At 34.2% G+C, this 13332-nt stretch overlaps 2 protein-coding genes and 1 non-coding gene across 3 annotated transcripts in view; all 3 read right to left on the bottom strand.

Annotated features, from left to right (window-relative positions):
* Window positions 1–5222, bottom strand: part of LOC107464473 (transcription termination factor MTERF8, chloroplastic) — a 34256-nt gene extending 29034 nt beyond the window's left edge. The window contains exon 1 of the mRNA XM_016083396.2: window positions 4013–5222. Within this exon, the coding sequence (XP_015938882.2) occupies window positions 4013–5073 (1061 nt within the window). The 5' untranslated portion in view covers window positions 5074–5222. The remainder of the gene's footprint in view (window positions 1–4012) is intronic.
* Window positions 5223–6621: 1399 nt separating this feature from the next.
* LOC107464367 (probable serine/threonine-protein phosphatase 2A regulatory subunit B'' subunit TON2) lies at window positions 6622–10965 on the bottom strand. Its single transcript, XM_016083296.3, has 12 exons — window positions 10661–10965; window positions 10410–10501; window positions 10073–10135; window positions 9880–9978; window positions 9293–9451; window positions 9063–9134; window positions 8788–8920; window positions 8617–8681; window positions 8301–8376; window positions 7975–8076; window positions 7491–7683; window positions 6622–7111 (listed from the first exon to the last, which is right to left on the bottom strand). The coding sequence occupies exons 1-12, from the start codon at window positions 10797–10799 to the stop codon at window positions 6874–6876; spliced, it is 1431 nt and encodes a 476-aa protein (XP_015938782.1). The 5' UTR covers window positions 10800–10965; the 3' UTR covers window positions 6622–6873.
* On the bottom strand, window positions 7196–7313 carry LOC127742567 (small nucleolar RNA snoR104). Its single transcript, XR_008003908.1, has one exon. It is a non-coding gene; the product is annotated as a small nucleolar RNA snoR104 (small nucleolar RNA).
* Window positions 10966–13332: the final 2367 nt, after the last annotated feature.

Below are 13332 nucleotides of genomic sequence, written 5' to 3'. Positions count from 1 at the left end.
TGAACAAATTTGTTGTAAGTTATTTTTCTTGTAAATTATTCAAATAATTTAGTACATGAAATGAGTTTGATTCACTGTTATGCTTTTTTTTTTAATTTTTGTGTCCCTTTCAAGGATTAATAATTTCTCATATGAGGGTTTACGCTGGGGCGGAACCCTTAATTGAAGATGGGCTGGGAAAAAGAGCAGAGTATATCCAACTGAATGGTCAACGTACAGAATAAGAATATTTCTCTTCTATAATGCTATATTTAATGTATTTTATTTTGTATACTATTAATCGTATTATACTCAATTCTTGCTTTGTTATGATTGTGGAATATACGTCATTAAATGGCTCGAAACAATCGATCCACGAAAGATCAAGAGCAGGAAGAGATATAAATATAGAGCTTGGACACAAGTAAGTACTTTCTAAATTAATAAACTTCTTTCTTTTCTTATTTCAATTGAGTTCATTTGTTATGTAACTAATTCCTTTCAATTGAAATGTAGGAAGAGATTGATGACTTCAGGTACCAATATGGTCCAAATCTTCTGTTGCATGAAATGAACAAAATCTGAGAGCAAGTGATTTGGGAATCTGAAGCAATAAGACTGCCAAAGTCATCTGCTGCCCACTCCAACCCTTATTGTAAATTTACATATGGGAATTTAGATAGTAAATAGGATATACTGTGAATCACTTGTTGTATTTGACAATATTTTGTTTAACTTGTTTAAAAAAGCAAACAATGCTTCTTTCAATGTATATATGTGAATATTAATGTAAATGCTAATCTATATATCTAATCTTAATATCACTAATTTTTTCAATGTATTCAATGTACTCATCTGAGATGTTAATTTATAAATCTTTTGGAACTGTCTGGCTGCTGTTTTATTCCAGGTTCTCAGTGATTGCAATTAGTGTATTTACAAATACATTAGTAACACCAAAAAACACAGTGAACCGAAATTACTACACTAGCCGAACCGAAAGTTTCAAACACACTGAATCCTGAACCCTAAACACCTAAATCTTAAACCCCTAAACCTCTAAAACCCTAAAACCTTAAAGCCTAACACTAAACCCTAAACCCTAAAACCCTAAACCCTAAACCCTAATCCCTAGTCCCTAAACCCTAAAGCCTAACACTAAACCCTAAATCCCTAAACTCTGAACTCTGAACCCTAAACACTGAACCCCGAACCCTAAACCCTAAACCCTAAATCCTAAACCCTAAATCCTGATTCCCGTTTCTCAAAACAAATTCTAATTATTCAACTTAGAAATTAATACAATCGAAAAACTGCATATATCAATATATAATTTCACAAAAAAGTGACTATTCATTAAACACTAACAACAGTCAAAAATTATCCCTGCTATAACCATGGTGAACCGAAATTTGTTCATGGGTAAACAAAAATTTACATTAATAAAAACTAAAACTTGTACAATCTCCTCTTGGATAATTCATATCTAGTGTATTGTAAAGAGTGGAGCTTGACTGAATCGATGATGAGGAGTTTAAAAGGTTCAACTATAAAAGACATAATGAGGAGTTTAAATTTTATAATTTATCATTTTTATTCTACTTAAACTTTTATCATCAAACTAACAACAATAACTATTTAAATGTAAAATTAAAATTAATATCAAAAACCAATAGTAAAGTGTACAATCAATTAAAAAAATACTTAAACATCTCATAAAAAATGGATAGAATTATTACTATTATTATTTTATTATTATTATTATTAAATATTATAGAGACTGCTGAATGGGAGTTAAATCCCAAAATGATTCCTAAGATTGGCGTCGTGCACTAAAATCGTCCTGAGATTCCAATTACACCAATTACGTCCCTAAGATTGAAAAAAGTGCACCATATTAGTCCCTGACCCATTTTCCATTAACGACGTGATGACATGGCATGATGACATGGACTATAAGTGACACGTGTCACTTCATGATTTGACCACGTATAATGGTATGATGATATAGTGACCAGTGACACGTGGCATGCTGATGTGGATGGTTGTGCCACGTGTCACAATGTTATTTGGCCACGTGTCATCCATTATGTCATCGTTGTATATGCACCAAATTAGTCTCTCACTTTGCATTAAGTGACTCATTTTAGTCCCTAAAATTGAATGTCGTGCACTAAATTTTTTCTCATTTTTTTTTAAATTTAAAATTTTTAGTATCTTAGATACACTAATTTCAATTCTATTTTTTTATATATCGTTTAAATACAAGTGCTTTTATAAAAATTTTTAAGAGTTCAGTTTTAATTATATAATTTTTTTAATAATTTAACATTGATAAATTTTGTAATATATAAGTATGTTATTATAAAAAAATAATTATATGATTGATTAGACACATTTTTTTCATAAAAGAACATGTGTTTTTAACAAGAAATTAATAATTAAAATAAACAATTTTTTTCTTATGAAATACACGTTTTTGTTATGTGTAAATGAGCTTGATTGAAGACACTTCAAACACTTTCACTACCATCTCTGACCTCTACAGTTTAGACGAAAGAGGTCAGAAATGGTAATGAGGGAAGTTTGAAATGTCTTCACGTCAACTCCAAGATGACGGTTAAAGGTATCTGCAAGAAAAAAAATATTTTATAAAAGCACTGAAAGAGGTCGGAGATAGTAGTGAAGGTGCTTGAAATGCGTTCATGTCAACTCCAAGTTGGCGGTTAGGGTATTCGCAAGAGAAAAAATATTTTGTAAGAACATTTCTATTTGAAAAACATGTGAAAAAATATAATTGAAATTAACGCATTCAAAAATATTGAGAATTTTGAATTTATAAAAAAAATGAGAAAAAACTGGTAAAGGGACTAGTTTGGTGCACGATATTCAATTTCAGGGACTAAAGTGAGTCACTTAATGCAAAGTGAGGGACTAATTTAGTGCATCTACAACGATGACATAATAGATGACACGTGGACGAATATTGTTACGACACGTGGCACAAACGGATACGTGGCCAAATAATATTGTGACACGTGGCACAACCATCTATGTCAGCGTACCACGTGTTACTGGTCACCACATCATCATACCATTACACATGGCCAAATCATGAAGTGACACGTGTCACTTACAGTCCACGTCATCATGCATGTCATCAGGTTGTTTATGAAAAATGAGTTAGGGACTAATATGGTACATTTTTTTCAATCTCAGAGACGTAATTGATGCAATTGAAATCCTAGGGACGATTTTTGTGCACGATTCCAATCTCAGGGACCATTTTGGGATTTAACTCGCTGAATGGTAATGTTTATTTTTACGTAAATATGAGATAAAGATTAAAGATTTATTTGAATTTTACTATCTCAAATCTACATAGATAATGGAATACATGTTCAAATAATTAAAACTAGTTTAAACGGTGACTAAATATCAATCAATAAAACCACTTATGCAAGAATAAAATTACATTAGACTTTGTACCAGATACATAAAGGGGAAAGAAGATCAACATTTGGGGCTCATTGCTGATGCAAGGATCAACGGCATCACATCATGTTCCAAAATTACAGACAAATGTGGAGAGAATTATATTCATCTTCCCCTGAAAAATAATGAAAGATAAAATTGTGAACTACAATCTACAGTCCTCCCTAATCACCACAAGGTTCTTAGACATTGTGCAGTTGCAAAAAATATTAAAAAGATGGCAGCTCAGCATGCTGGATTTAGAAGCATTCCCAGAGAATACCCTGAAAGCATCACATCTCACACACATTTAACCCCAGTTCACTAAAACTAACTACTAAGCCTCTTATGCTGACAGATATTACTGCCTGATTCATGGCAAAATTAATGCAAATTATCAAATGAAACCTCAGAAGACTAGACTGAAATTCAAAAAGGTATCCACAAAGCTCAAGACATCAATTTACTATCCATTACTGGAAGATTCATTTTCTCCCGATACAGCTTCAATAACTCCGGTGCTTGATCCTTACCACGATTCACATAATTCTTAAAGAACATCTCTTCCGAAACAGTATATGCTAACAAATGCCGACAACTCTTAATGACACCATTGGCCATAAGAATCTTCAAGACAGCAGCCCTGGGAACAAGCCTTTTCTCCAAATTCAGCGAGAGAAGAACCGGATAATTGGTGACATCAACAGGCTTCCAACCGAGTTCTTTGACAAAGAATTCAATGCAGGCCTCAATTTTCTGCACAGATTTGAGCATACAGAAAGGGTGCTTCACAAAAGCCTCACGAATGTTGTCATCAGTTAATCCAAAACTCTTGTACAACTCAACTTTCCTATCCCACATGGACTTTGGAAGCAGCTTAGCATACAACGCAGGAACAAAATTAGCCTTGGCGGGATCAACCCCCATTTTAATGACTTCATCTACCATACTCTTAAGGCCTGCAGAATTGAATCGAAGCAACCAAGGCCATTGGTGAAGTAGCCTTGCCATGCTTCTCTCACTGACCCCTAAATCAACCAGCAAATTAAGATTTCGATGCGACGTTGAAGAAGTTAAAATTTGGACAGAATGTAAAATAGAAGCAACGGTCCTTTCTTCAGAACGAAGGAAATTGTTCAACAAATCGAAAGTGGGGATTAGGTGTTTCTTTAAGCTTCTTTGCAAGATTACAGGGTTGAGCTCGATGATGCGGGCAAGTTGTGATTTTGAAGCGCCTTTGGAGATGAGGAACTGGAGCTTGGGCAAGATGGTCTCTTTGGGCTTGCTGAGGAGAACCCTGGGCGATTTCTGAATGACATTGTGAATCTGCAAATCTGAGAAACCGAAGCTCCTGAAGAGTGCGATGACTGAGTCGGGTTTCTCGGGACTCTTAAAAAGGACGTATTTTGAAGCCTGAAGAGCGGAATCTGGGAGGAACCCGCACTTGTTGACGAGGTAATTCACCGAAAAGGATTGTATTTCCGGGGTTTTTGTGAGTGTGCTGTAATTGGGAGCACGAACAGGGGAAGGGGATGAAGGGATCAGAAAGGAGGGTGATGGGGTTCTTGTGATGACAGTGAGGTGGTACAAGAACAGGTTTTTGTTATAACATCCCCGCATGAGTTCTAATTTTTCTGACAGATCGACGACTATGAATCAGTGAAATGAGCGAAGGTTGAATTTTGCAGGGGACGGGAGCAAAAACCCCCCGGAAAACCCTAAATTCGGATTTAGGAGGGGAGCAAAAACGATTGATTGTGACGCGGAGAATAGTGTTACGTTTGTCGCATCTCTATGTGTGATACGACGCCGTCACGTGATTCAGTCACTTTTTTATTTTTCATATTGGAAAGAAGATGGAGTATCACATGAGTATGAGAGTACATGGTATTTTACGCAAGTGTGATGGTTTGGAAATTGCTGGGTCCGATTTTATGACTTGTAAAGAAATCGCTTGGTCCGATTTCTTTGAACCCAAAAAAATTTGAATGTAAAGCATGAAATCGGTGGGTCCGATTTCCATGCACTGCCTTCCATAAACCACAAATCGGACGGTCCGATTTGTGTTCCCTTTCAACTGCAATAAATCGGACCGTCCGATTTCTTCCCTTCACCTGAACGCCGTCACAATAATGTAAAACTCCCCCAAATTCCATAACCCAGCATTACACCAAACTTAGTCTCATACCAAAAAAATTAGCCTCTGCCAGTGATATGACGTCATAATATCCAACAAGGGAGAACTAAGAAGTAAATATTTAAACAACAATGCTAGGGCCAGCAACATTTGTGATTGGTAGCCATCAACTATTTATCAATGATGATTTGATGGTGTGAAATTATTGTGAGATTTTATCTAATGACTCACATTTCTCTGCTGGTTACATGCTGGCGCCAAAATGCAATAAAATTGCTGGCCCCTAGACTTTTCTATATTGAAAATAGAGCAATGCTAGGAGTAGCAACTTTGGTATTTTGTAACCATCAATTGACCATCAATAGTATTTTTAATGGTGTGAGATTACATCTAATGATGAGAAATTACTCACTTTTTTTTTATGGTTAAGTGCTGACCAGAAAACACAAAAGTTGCTAACCCCTAGACTTTTCCTTTAAAATAACATGAAAATTCAGGTGCAATCGACTTCACATGGAGTTAATAACTGAAAACTGTTAGATGATTTGACTAAATTTTCAATTAACAACTCTCAGTTATCAACTTCACATGAAGTCGACTGCCTGAATTTCCACCTTTAAAATAATTAATTTATTAAAAAAATTCACTTGTTCTTATTTATCTAATTATCTTACATAGTTTTGTAAAGTAAATGTTTAAAATAATTTACATATCTAATAAATTAGGATATAGTTAGTTGAAGCTGTTGTAACTTGTTTCAACTAATTATCATTGTTAAAATCGACAAAATTTTGCAAGTTTAAACCAACCTATCTGAGAATTTCTATTTCTTTTGTAGATTCATAAATTTTTGGTATCTTTTCAATTCGGTCTGGTTTATTAATTGTCAATTGTATTCGAATGGTGGTTAGTTGTGCCTTTATCTTCATAAGATTGCGCACTTAAATAACACTTTAACAAAGATACTCCTTCCATTCACACAGAATTAGTTTATACTTTCTTTTTCCTATGAGAAAAGATACTCCAATAACTTCTAATCATGCGGGCCCATTATTAACATATAATCATATCAAGCATTTAGCTAAAGGAAAAGTTCGAACTACACGCGGCTAGATACACTACTTTTAACGTTTTACAGATAACACAACATGCAGATGAAGCAAAACTAATACACATCTAATGACTCAAAACACGAGCATTGGTTACATCCTGTGAGAATTCTAAGTTGAATGGGCATTAAGACGAGCAATATTCTGTTAGCAAGTGCCATGATGAACAATGGGTTATTCCTCCTCTGGCTCTTCTTCTTCCTGAAGTAGATTTTCTCTGTTGTCGTGAGCCCAGAAACCGCGCACATCGATGAGCATGCTGGCCACGGTTCCGCCCTGTTTGCAGGCCAGTAGATCAGCCAATGTAATCTTAAGGGGATCTGCCGGCTTAACCATATCCCACACTTCATCCCTCACATCTTCGATGCAAAGTTCGTAGTTGCCACCCTCAATCCATTTATGGTGCACATCCCTGTTTATAAATAAAAAGGGCCCTTTAGTAGGCAAAAACTGTCTCTAATAATGCCGGATCTCTTTAGGATCCTTCTACTAACTAACTTGTTACTGTCTATTTGAAACTTGTAGGATCATCTCAAGTGCTACAAGCAGGAAACAACAGTAGTTTAATGTAGGAAGATTGTATCAGGCAACATCTCCCCATGTGGATGCTCCCCTTCTATTCTTCCAATATTAACATTACATACCATTATCTTGTAGATATTAGAAGTTTGAAAAACTTTGTATAAAGAAAACATTGCAAGCCAAAGTAGGACCAAAGAGTATAAGGAAAATGGCAAAAGATATATTGGTAAATGCTAAATAGACAGTATACCAACAGAATGACAGTTTACCTGAAAAGGGAGTGAATATCAGCTGTAGTTAGGTATCCCCTTCCTTGAAGATCAAGACACCGGAATAAGTATGTCAACCCCTCTGGAGTGTCTTTGTTTTCTAAAGCCAGAACAAAGTCCAAGAAACTCTCAAAACTCATCTCCCGAGCATTTCCACTACCACCCTTTCCTCGGCGAACATGTTCATCGAATACTGTAGGACAAGAATTTAAACATAAAAGTATGAGACAAAACATCAACAGAGAGTCCAAAAGGCGTTGCTATCTAACAGTGAAATCATCAAAATGGGGGAAACAAAAGGATGCACTGTAGCATGGAGAACAGATAAGGGAGCGGAGCAAGAAGTGTCTTATTACCAATAGGAAATTTAAGTAAACGAGCAATTTAACATTACATGCAATAGTCAATAGATGTCAACCTACGAGGTAAATACCCCCAAAAAATTTACACCATAACAATTGCCAAATTGGAAACAATTTCTTACCTCTCTCGATAAAAATCTCTGTCAGAGTCCCATCTGCATATTCTCGAAGCTCCTGCTTGCTCAATGACCCACTTGCATCTTTATCAAGGGCAAGAAACATGTCTGCATATACAGATTTTTTTTCCAAAACGGGGAGAAAAAAAGTTGAAATAATGTCAACCTTAAATTATATTCTTCACAGCTCTAAGTTATCAGGAAATTCAACCCTTAGATAGGGCAATAATATTTCAAATTTGAAAGACTACGCATGCAAATATCACGAAAGGCCACGTAGGTGAATAATGGAGCACGATGCGAGTCAGAACTAAGCTACACAAGAAACCCACCACAAATACGTTGAGCAGAAGTCAAAGAGAACCAGTTTTCAGCTTGTTCTGTGTCTGTGACTTCTTCTTCACTTTCCTGAAATAGATAAAAGCATAGTCAAAGCTTCGAATCAAGGCCTATCAGAATTGACCAAATTACAGCTCAGAAATGTTATTATAAGGGTGAACCAATCATGAGGGTGAACGTATAAAAGATGTGCACCAGATGGTACAGTGAAAATGAAACAGCAAGATAGAGAAAGAAAGAACATGAAATGAACATTAAGTGGTTTGGCTCTAACAGAGATGGAAACTAAGAACTTCTCATGCAATCTACCTGGTGAAGCTCCATTAGTTCTTGGAGACAATTACTAAGCAACACTTTCTTGATGCAAGCTTTTCCTGTTTAAGGGAAACACATTATATAAGAGCTCTAAAATACTACTGGGTAAGAAAGTTAGCAATTAGTTGAAAATACATCAGGCAAATGTCAGTCAGACATGCAAACCTCGTCTATGAGGATCACAAAAGAAGAAAAACTTGTGTGCAGCAATACGACAATACATTTGAACAAAGGCTTCTGGCATATCACGTAATTGTGCCAAGTTGGGGATAAGACCTCGTATATATGCCTCCATTTCCTGTGGAGAATAGTAAATGACATTCAAGGTTAACCTAATCATCTTATATAAGAAACTGTTCAAGCTCATTGCTTCTCATGTTCATGTTAAGCACATGAAGAGCACACTAAATAGGAAACCCAATAACAATAAGAATCCATACATGTGGCTGAAGGAAACCATCAGAGTCCTCATCGAGTTCACTCATATCTATTCTTGCCTGTGTAAGTGAAACCTGAATAGCCATAGCAATTAGGTAGCAAACATTAGACATCAGATAGATTCAAGGTACAAGCAAACAAAAGAAAAACAAATGTTAAGAAAGAAAGAAAAACCCAAGCCACATCTATTTAAAAATGCCAATGAAATAATATAAGTTGACTGGTGACGTACTGTACGCATCACATAAAGGTAAAAGGGTAAAATGGCAATTCTTCCTTGTTCATCCTTCTCAAACTTCATGAAGTTTGAAGGGCTAAAAAAGCGTCGGCATTTTGGACCAATTTGTTCTGTACATACAGAGGCTATGTGGCAAAAGTCTTCATAATTCATCTATCAAACAAATTGAAATATTCATCAAGATTGCTGTAAAAACACAGTACAAAGACAAAGAACTCAAAAAACCATTCAAGGAAAGGCATCATCCATGAAAAGTAAAGTCCAAGTTTGAGCTTAACAATAAGTGTCAACAAGTGTTATATGGCAAATGTAACAAGAAAAGTATGTTGACATTGTTTTTATGAAACAGGCAAAAAACATATTAATGTCAAGTAATATTTGTACAGATGTTAAGAGTTTATCATTAATCTTTTTTATATAACCACGGAGGGAGGGATCAGTTAAACCCATCCTACTCTAAAAGAAATAGTGGTGGCTCTAAGGATTTATCGTACTGCCCTATTCCCAGAGGATAAACCTAGGTGTAAATATAATAATATTTAAGAAATGGGGAAGCAAAGGCAGATGGGAAAGTGGTGCACCTTCTCAGCACCAGTAGCATCGTCTATTACACAATTTTCTCTTAAGCAAACCCACATTGCATCCAAATCATCAGCATTCAGTAAAAGATCTGATTGTTTCTGCTCAGTAAACAGGGAGAATGTCACCAACTGAGAAAAGTATCACAAGTTTAAGCAGATACAACCAATGAATAGGTTAACCAGAAAATTATACCTTCAGAAACCTGTACTTTGCCAATCGCTGTACTCTATGACTGATTGATCCTTCTTCGGGTTTCTGCATGAAGGCACATAAATTTTCAAGAATCATATTGAGGCTTTAAACAAATGCCAAGTTAATCAAACTCCAGAGTTGAAACAAGAATGCCTATCCAGCTATCCTATATAATCTGTTAACGAAGATAAAATTACCTATGACTCTATGATGAGATACAACATGTAAGAGCTACTCTACATACCAGGGTACGAGTATTATGTACAAAATTTTAACTCAACAACAAAAAATACTATTATACTAGAATGAAGTAAGAAAAAGTAACGATTTCACATGCCTTCTTGTAGAAACTTGGAATCGTACCAGCTTCCGCGCTTTTCTTCTGCTTTTCTTTGAAAATGTCGAGCAAAATCCTCTTCGTTTCAAGCTCTGAAAAAGAGCAAGTTAGGGTTACAGATTAAGTGAAACCATAGTTCCAAATTCCAATACAATTCGAATTAATTGCTGAATCGAACAAAGAGATTGAGATAACAGAATGAAATTCTTCACTGAAAAGCTTAATGGAAAAAAAAATAAAGGAATGCGAACCCATCAAGGCTTCGGATCCGAGGCCGGCACCGGATCCGATGAAACGGCGAAGGTTACGGACCCATAACATGGAGGAAGCGGGAGGGATTTTCCTCTGAGGGGGATCATGGGCTTCGCCGTCGCTGGAGCCGCTGTACATGGCGGAGGGACACTCTGCTCCGATCTGATCTGACCTGATCTAAACTCAACCACCGACGTTACAAGTTTTACCACAAAAGCCCTCTTATTAGTTATTCCTTCGGTTCCTTTTCAGCTACATAAACATAATCAGCATCACCGTATTAATTTGATTGATTATCCTCGTAAACCAGTTTTGACGTCAATTAAAAACTTTTTAAACCCTTTTCTAAACCGAGCTTTTTCTTCAACAGACCATGCAATATTGAGGTTTTTTTACTAAAACTAGTTTATGATGTCATTATTACGAACAGAATAAAACACTGACGCTCTTTTTGGGCCATGGTTTATTGGGCTCAGAAGCATATATGGCCCAAGTTTCCTTCAAACAGTTAACGGTGTTTATTGGACCACTGGAATGCCATGGCCCATGAGTATGTCTTTAGAGCCATTTCTCGTTGACTCTTTTGTAATTTCAAATTGGTTACTTTGCAAAAACATAGTTGCTTCGGTTTTAATGTGGGTTGAGTCGTCAGCTCAGAATATTCAAATTTCGCCAAATAAATACAATAATTTATTGGCCGGTAACAATTTTTAAATGGACCTCAGATTTATGGTAGTTTAGTTTTTGACCAGTCAACCAAAACAAGAAAACAATTTATTCTCTGTAAAATTTTTTAAAATTACTCTCTTTTGATAGATTAATTTTTTTCATTCCCTTTCTTTTAATTAAATTTTTAATATAAGTATTAGAAAAATAAATTTTTAAAAAATATTATAAGATAAACTAATTTCTTTAAAAAAACAAAGAGATTAATCTGGATTCTAATTTTTTAAAAATAATTTTTTTAATCTAATTTAAAGTCTTTTTGAAGATCAATTTAAATATTTACTCTTGTTATTTAGATCAATATTGGATGGAGAATAAATTCTCTCCGGCTGATTTTTTTTTATATTGGAACAAATTGTGTGATGTGCCCCAATATTTTAATGTATGTGAGTTTTACTCTTGTATGAGATAATTTTTTATGTTTTAAAAGATACAAAACGTTGATAACGTTTTGTATGTAAAAATAATTTTTTTACAAAATGGCAGAACCTTTTTGCATGGGGAAAATTTTTTTAAATGGGAAATAGAAAAACGTCATTAACGTTTTGATCTTTTTTATTTTTTTAATTAAAAAAAAATTGAAAATGATAGTGACGTTTTGTATATTCTCACAATGACATACAATTTTTTAAACATTTTGATGGATTACATCAACTCAAATCCAATATTAAACAAAAAAAAGTGTCCTCTCTCCTATCTATGTTACATTTTACAACATCAATTTACAGAAAAAAAAAATTAAAAGAATAGTCATTCTCATCTTGAATCTGCATGGCTGCTACCAAAAGGGTAGACAATAGAACTAGTGTGAATCTCCACTTGAAGATTACAGTCTTATTAATTATCAAAAATATTATTCTTATACTAAAATTAATCAATAATATATTTATGTATAAATATATGTGTAATTTAATTTATTTTTAATATATATTTAAATTTTAGTATATATTTTATATTGGTGACTGATTTTGATATACACTTAGCATAACCGATTTATTATACACCAAATAATTATTGACTGTACAGCACTGAATTTGTAAGAAGATATAGAGAATGGTGTACGACAGTACGACTAACATGCATGCATTGTTGTATCTGATCTGAATCGGTAATGAAGATTCGGTTTCACTGTTTGCCATCATGATCATCATTTCATATTCGATCTTGATCCTGCAGATTAAACTACTGCACTGTACCAATCAGATTGCGCGCCGGATATTCATCTTCCTTACTACCACGCACGTCCGTACCCTACACATCAAATGAAAATAAATAATTAAACGCTGAAATTAAAACTCATGCATTTGTATTTTTACCTCAAGTTATTAGTTAAAAATTGTAAAAAATTTGATATATTTAATTTATTATTTAATAATTTTTAACTACTAACTTCACAATGAATATAACTGTATATGAAATTATGAATATCCACGTATATATATTATCAATACACGCATTTCACCTTGAGTTAGCATGCAGTGGTAACACAAAGAAACAAAGACTAACCTTGAATATATATATATATATAGGAAAAGTATAGGTACCAATATATTATTCGTCAATTTCTGCCAACTCTTATTTATATTTGTGTTTTATGGAAGTGTGTTCGTAGATGTGTCTAGTAATTAATATATTTTAAATACATATATAAAGAGACACATCCAGAAAATATATCTATAAAGATACTTCTATTAAATACAGTTATAAAAAAAATATTTTTATTAGACACATCCACGAACACACTTTCATGAAACACAATTATAAATAAGAGTTGGCAGAAGTTGGCAGATATGTTATTGGTAACATAGCAAAACCGATATATATATAACCATAAAATTACACATTCAATTATATATAATTATTTTCTTTTTATTTTATTGTTTTATTAATTTTTTTATTTTAAAAGATATTTTCTTATTTATAAGAAAGGATTGAGATGTTATTA

This window comes from Arachis duranensis, chromosome 1 (assembly GCF_000817695.3).
Source record: "Arachis duranensis cultivar V14167 chromosome 1, aradu.V14167.gnm2.J7QH, whole genome shotgun sequence".
In the NCBI taxonomy this organism is placed as follows: domain Eukaryota; kingdom Viridiplantae; phylum Streptophyta; class Magnoliopsida; order Fabales; family Fabaceae; genus Arachis; species Arachis duranensis.
The sequence above is the reverse complement of the archived record's forward strand: the minus strand, read 5'-3'. Positions and strand labels throughout refer to the sequence as shown.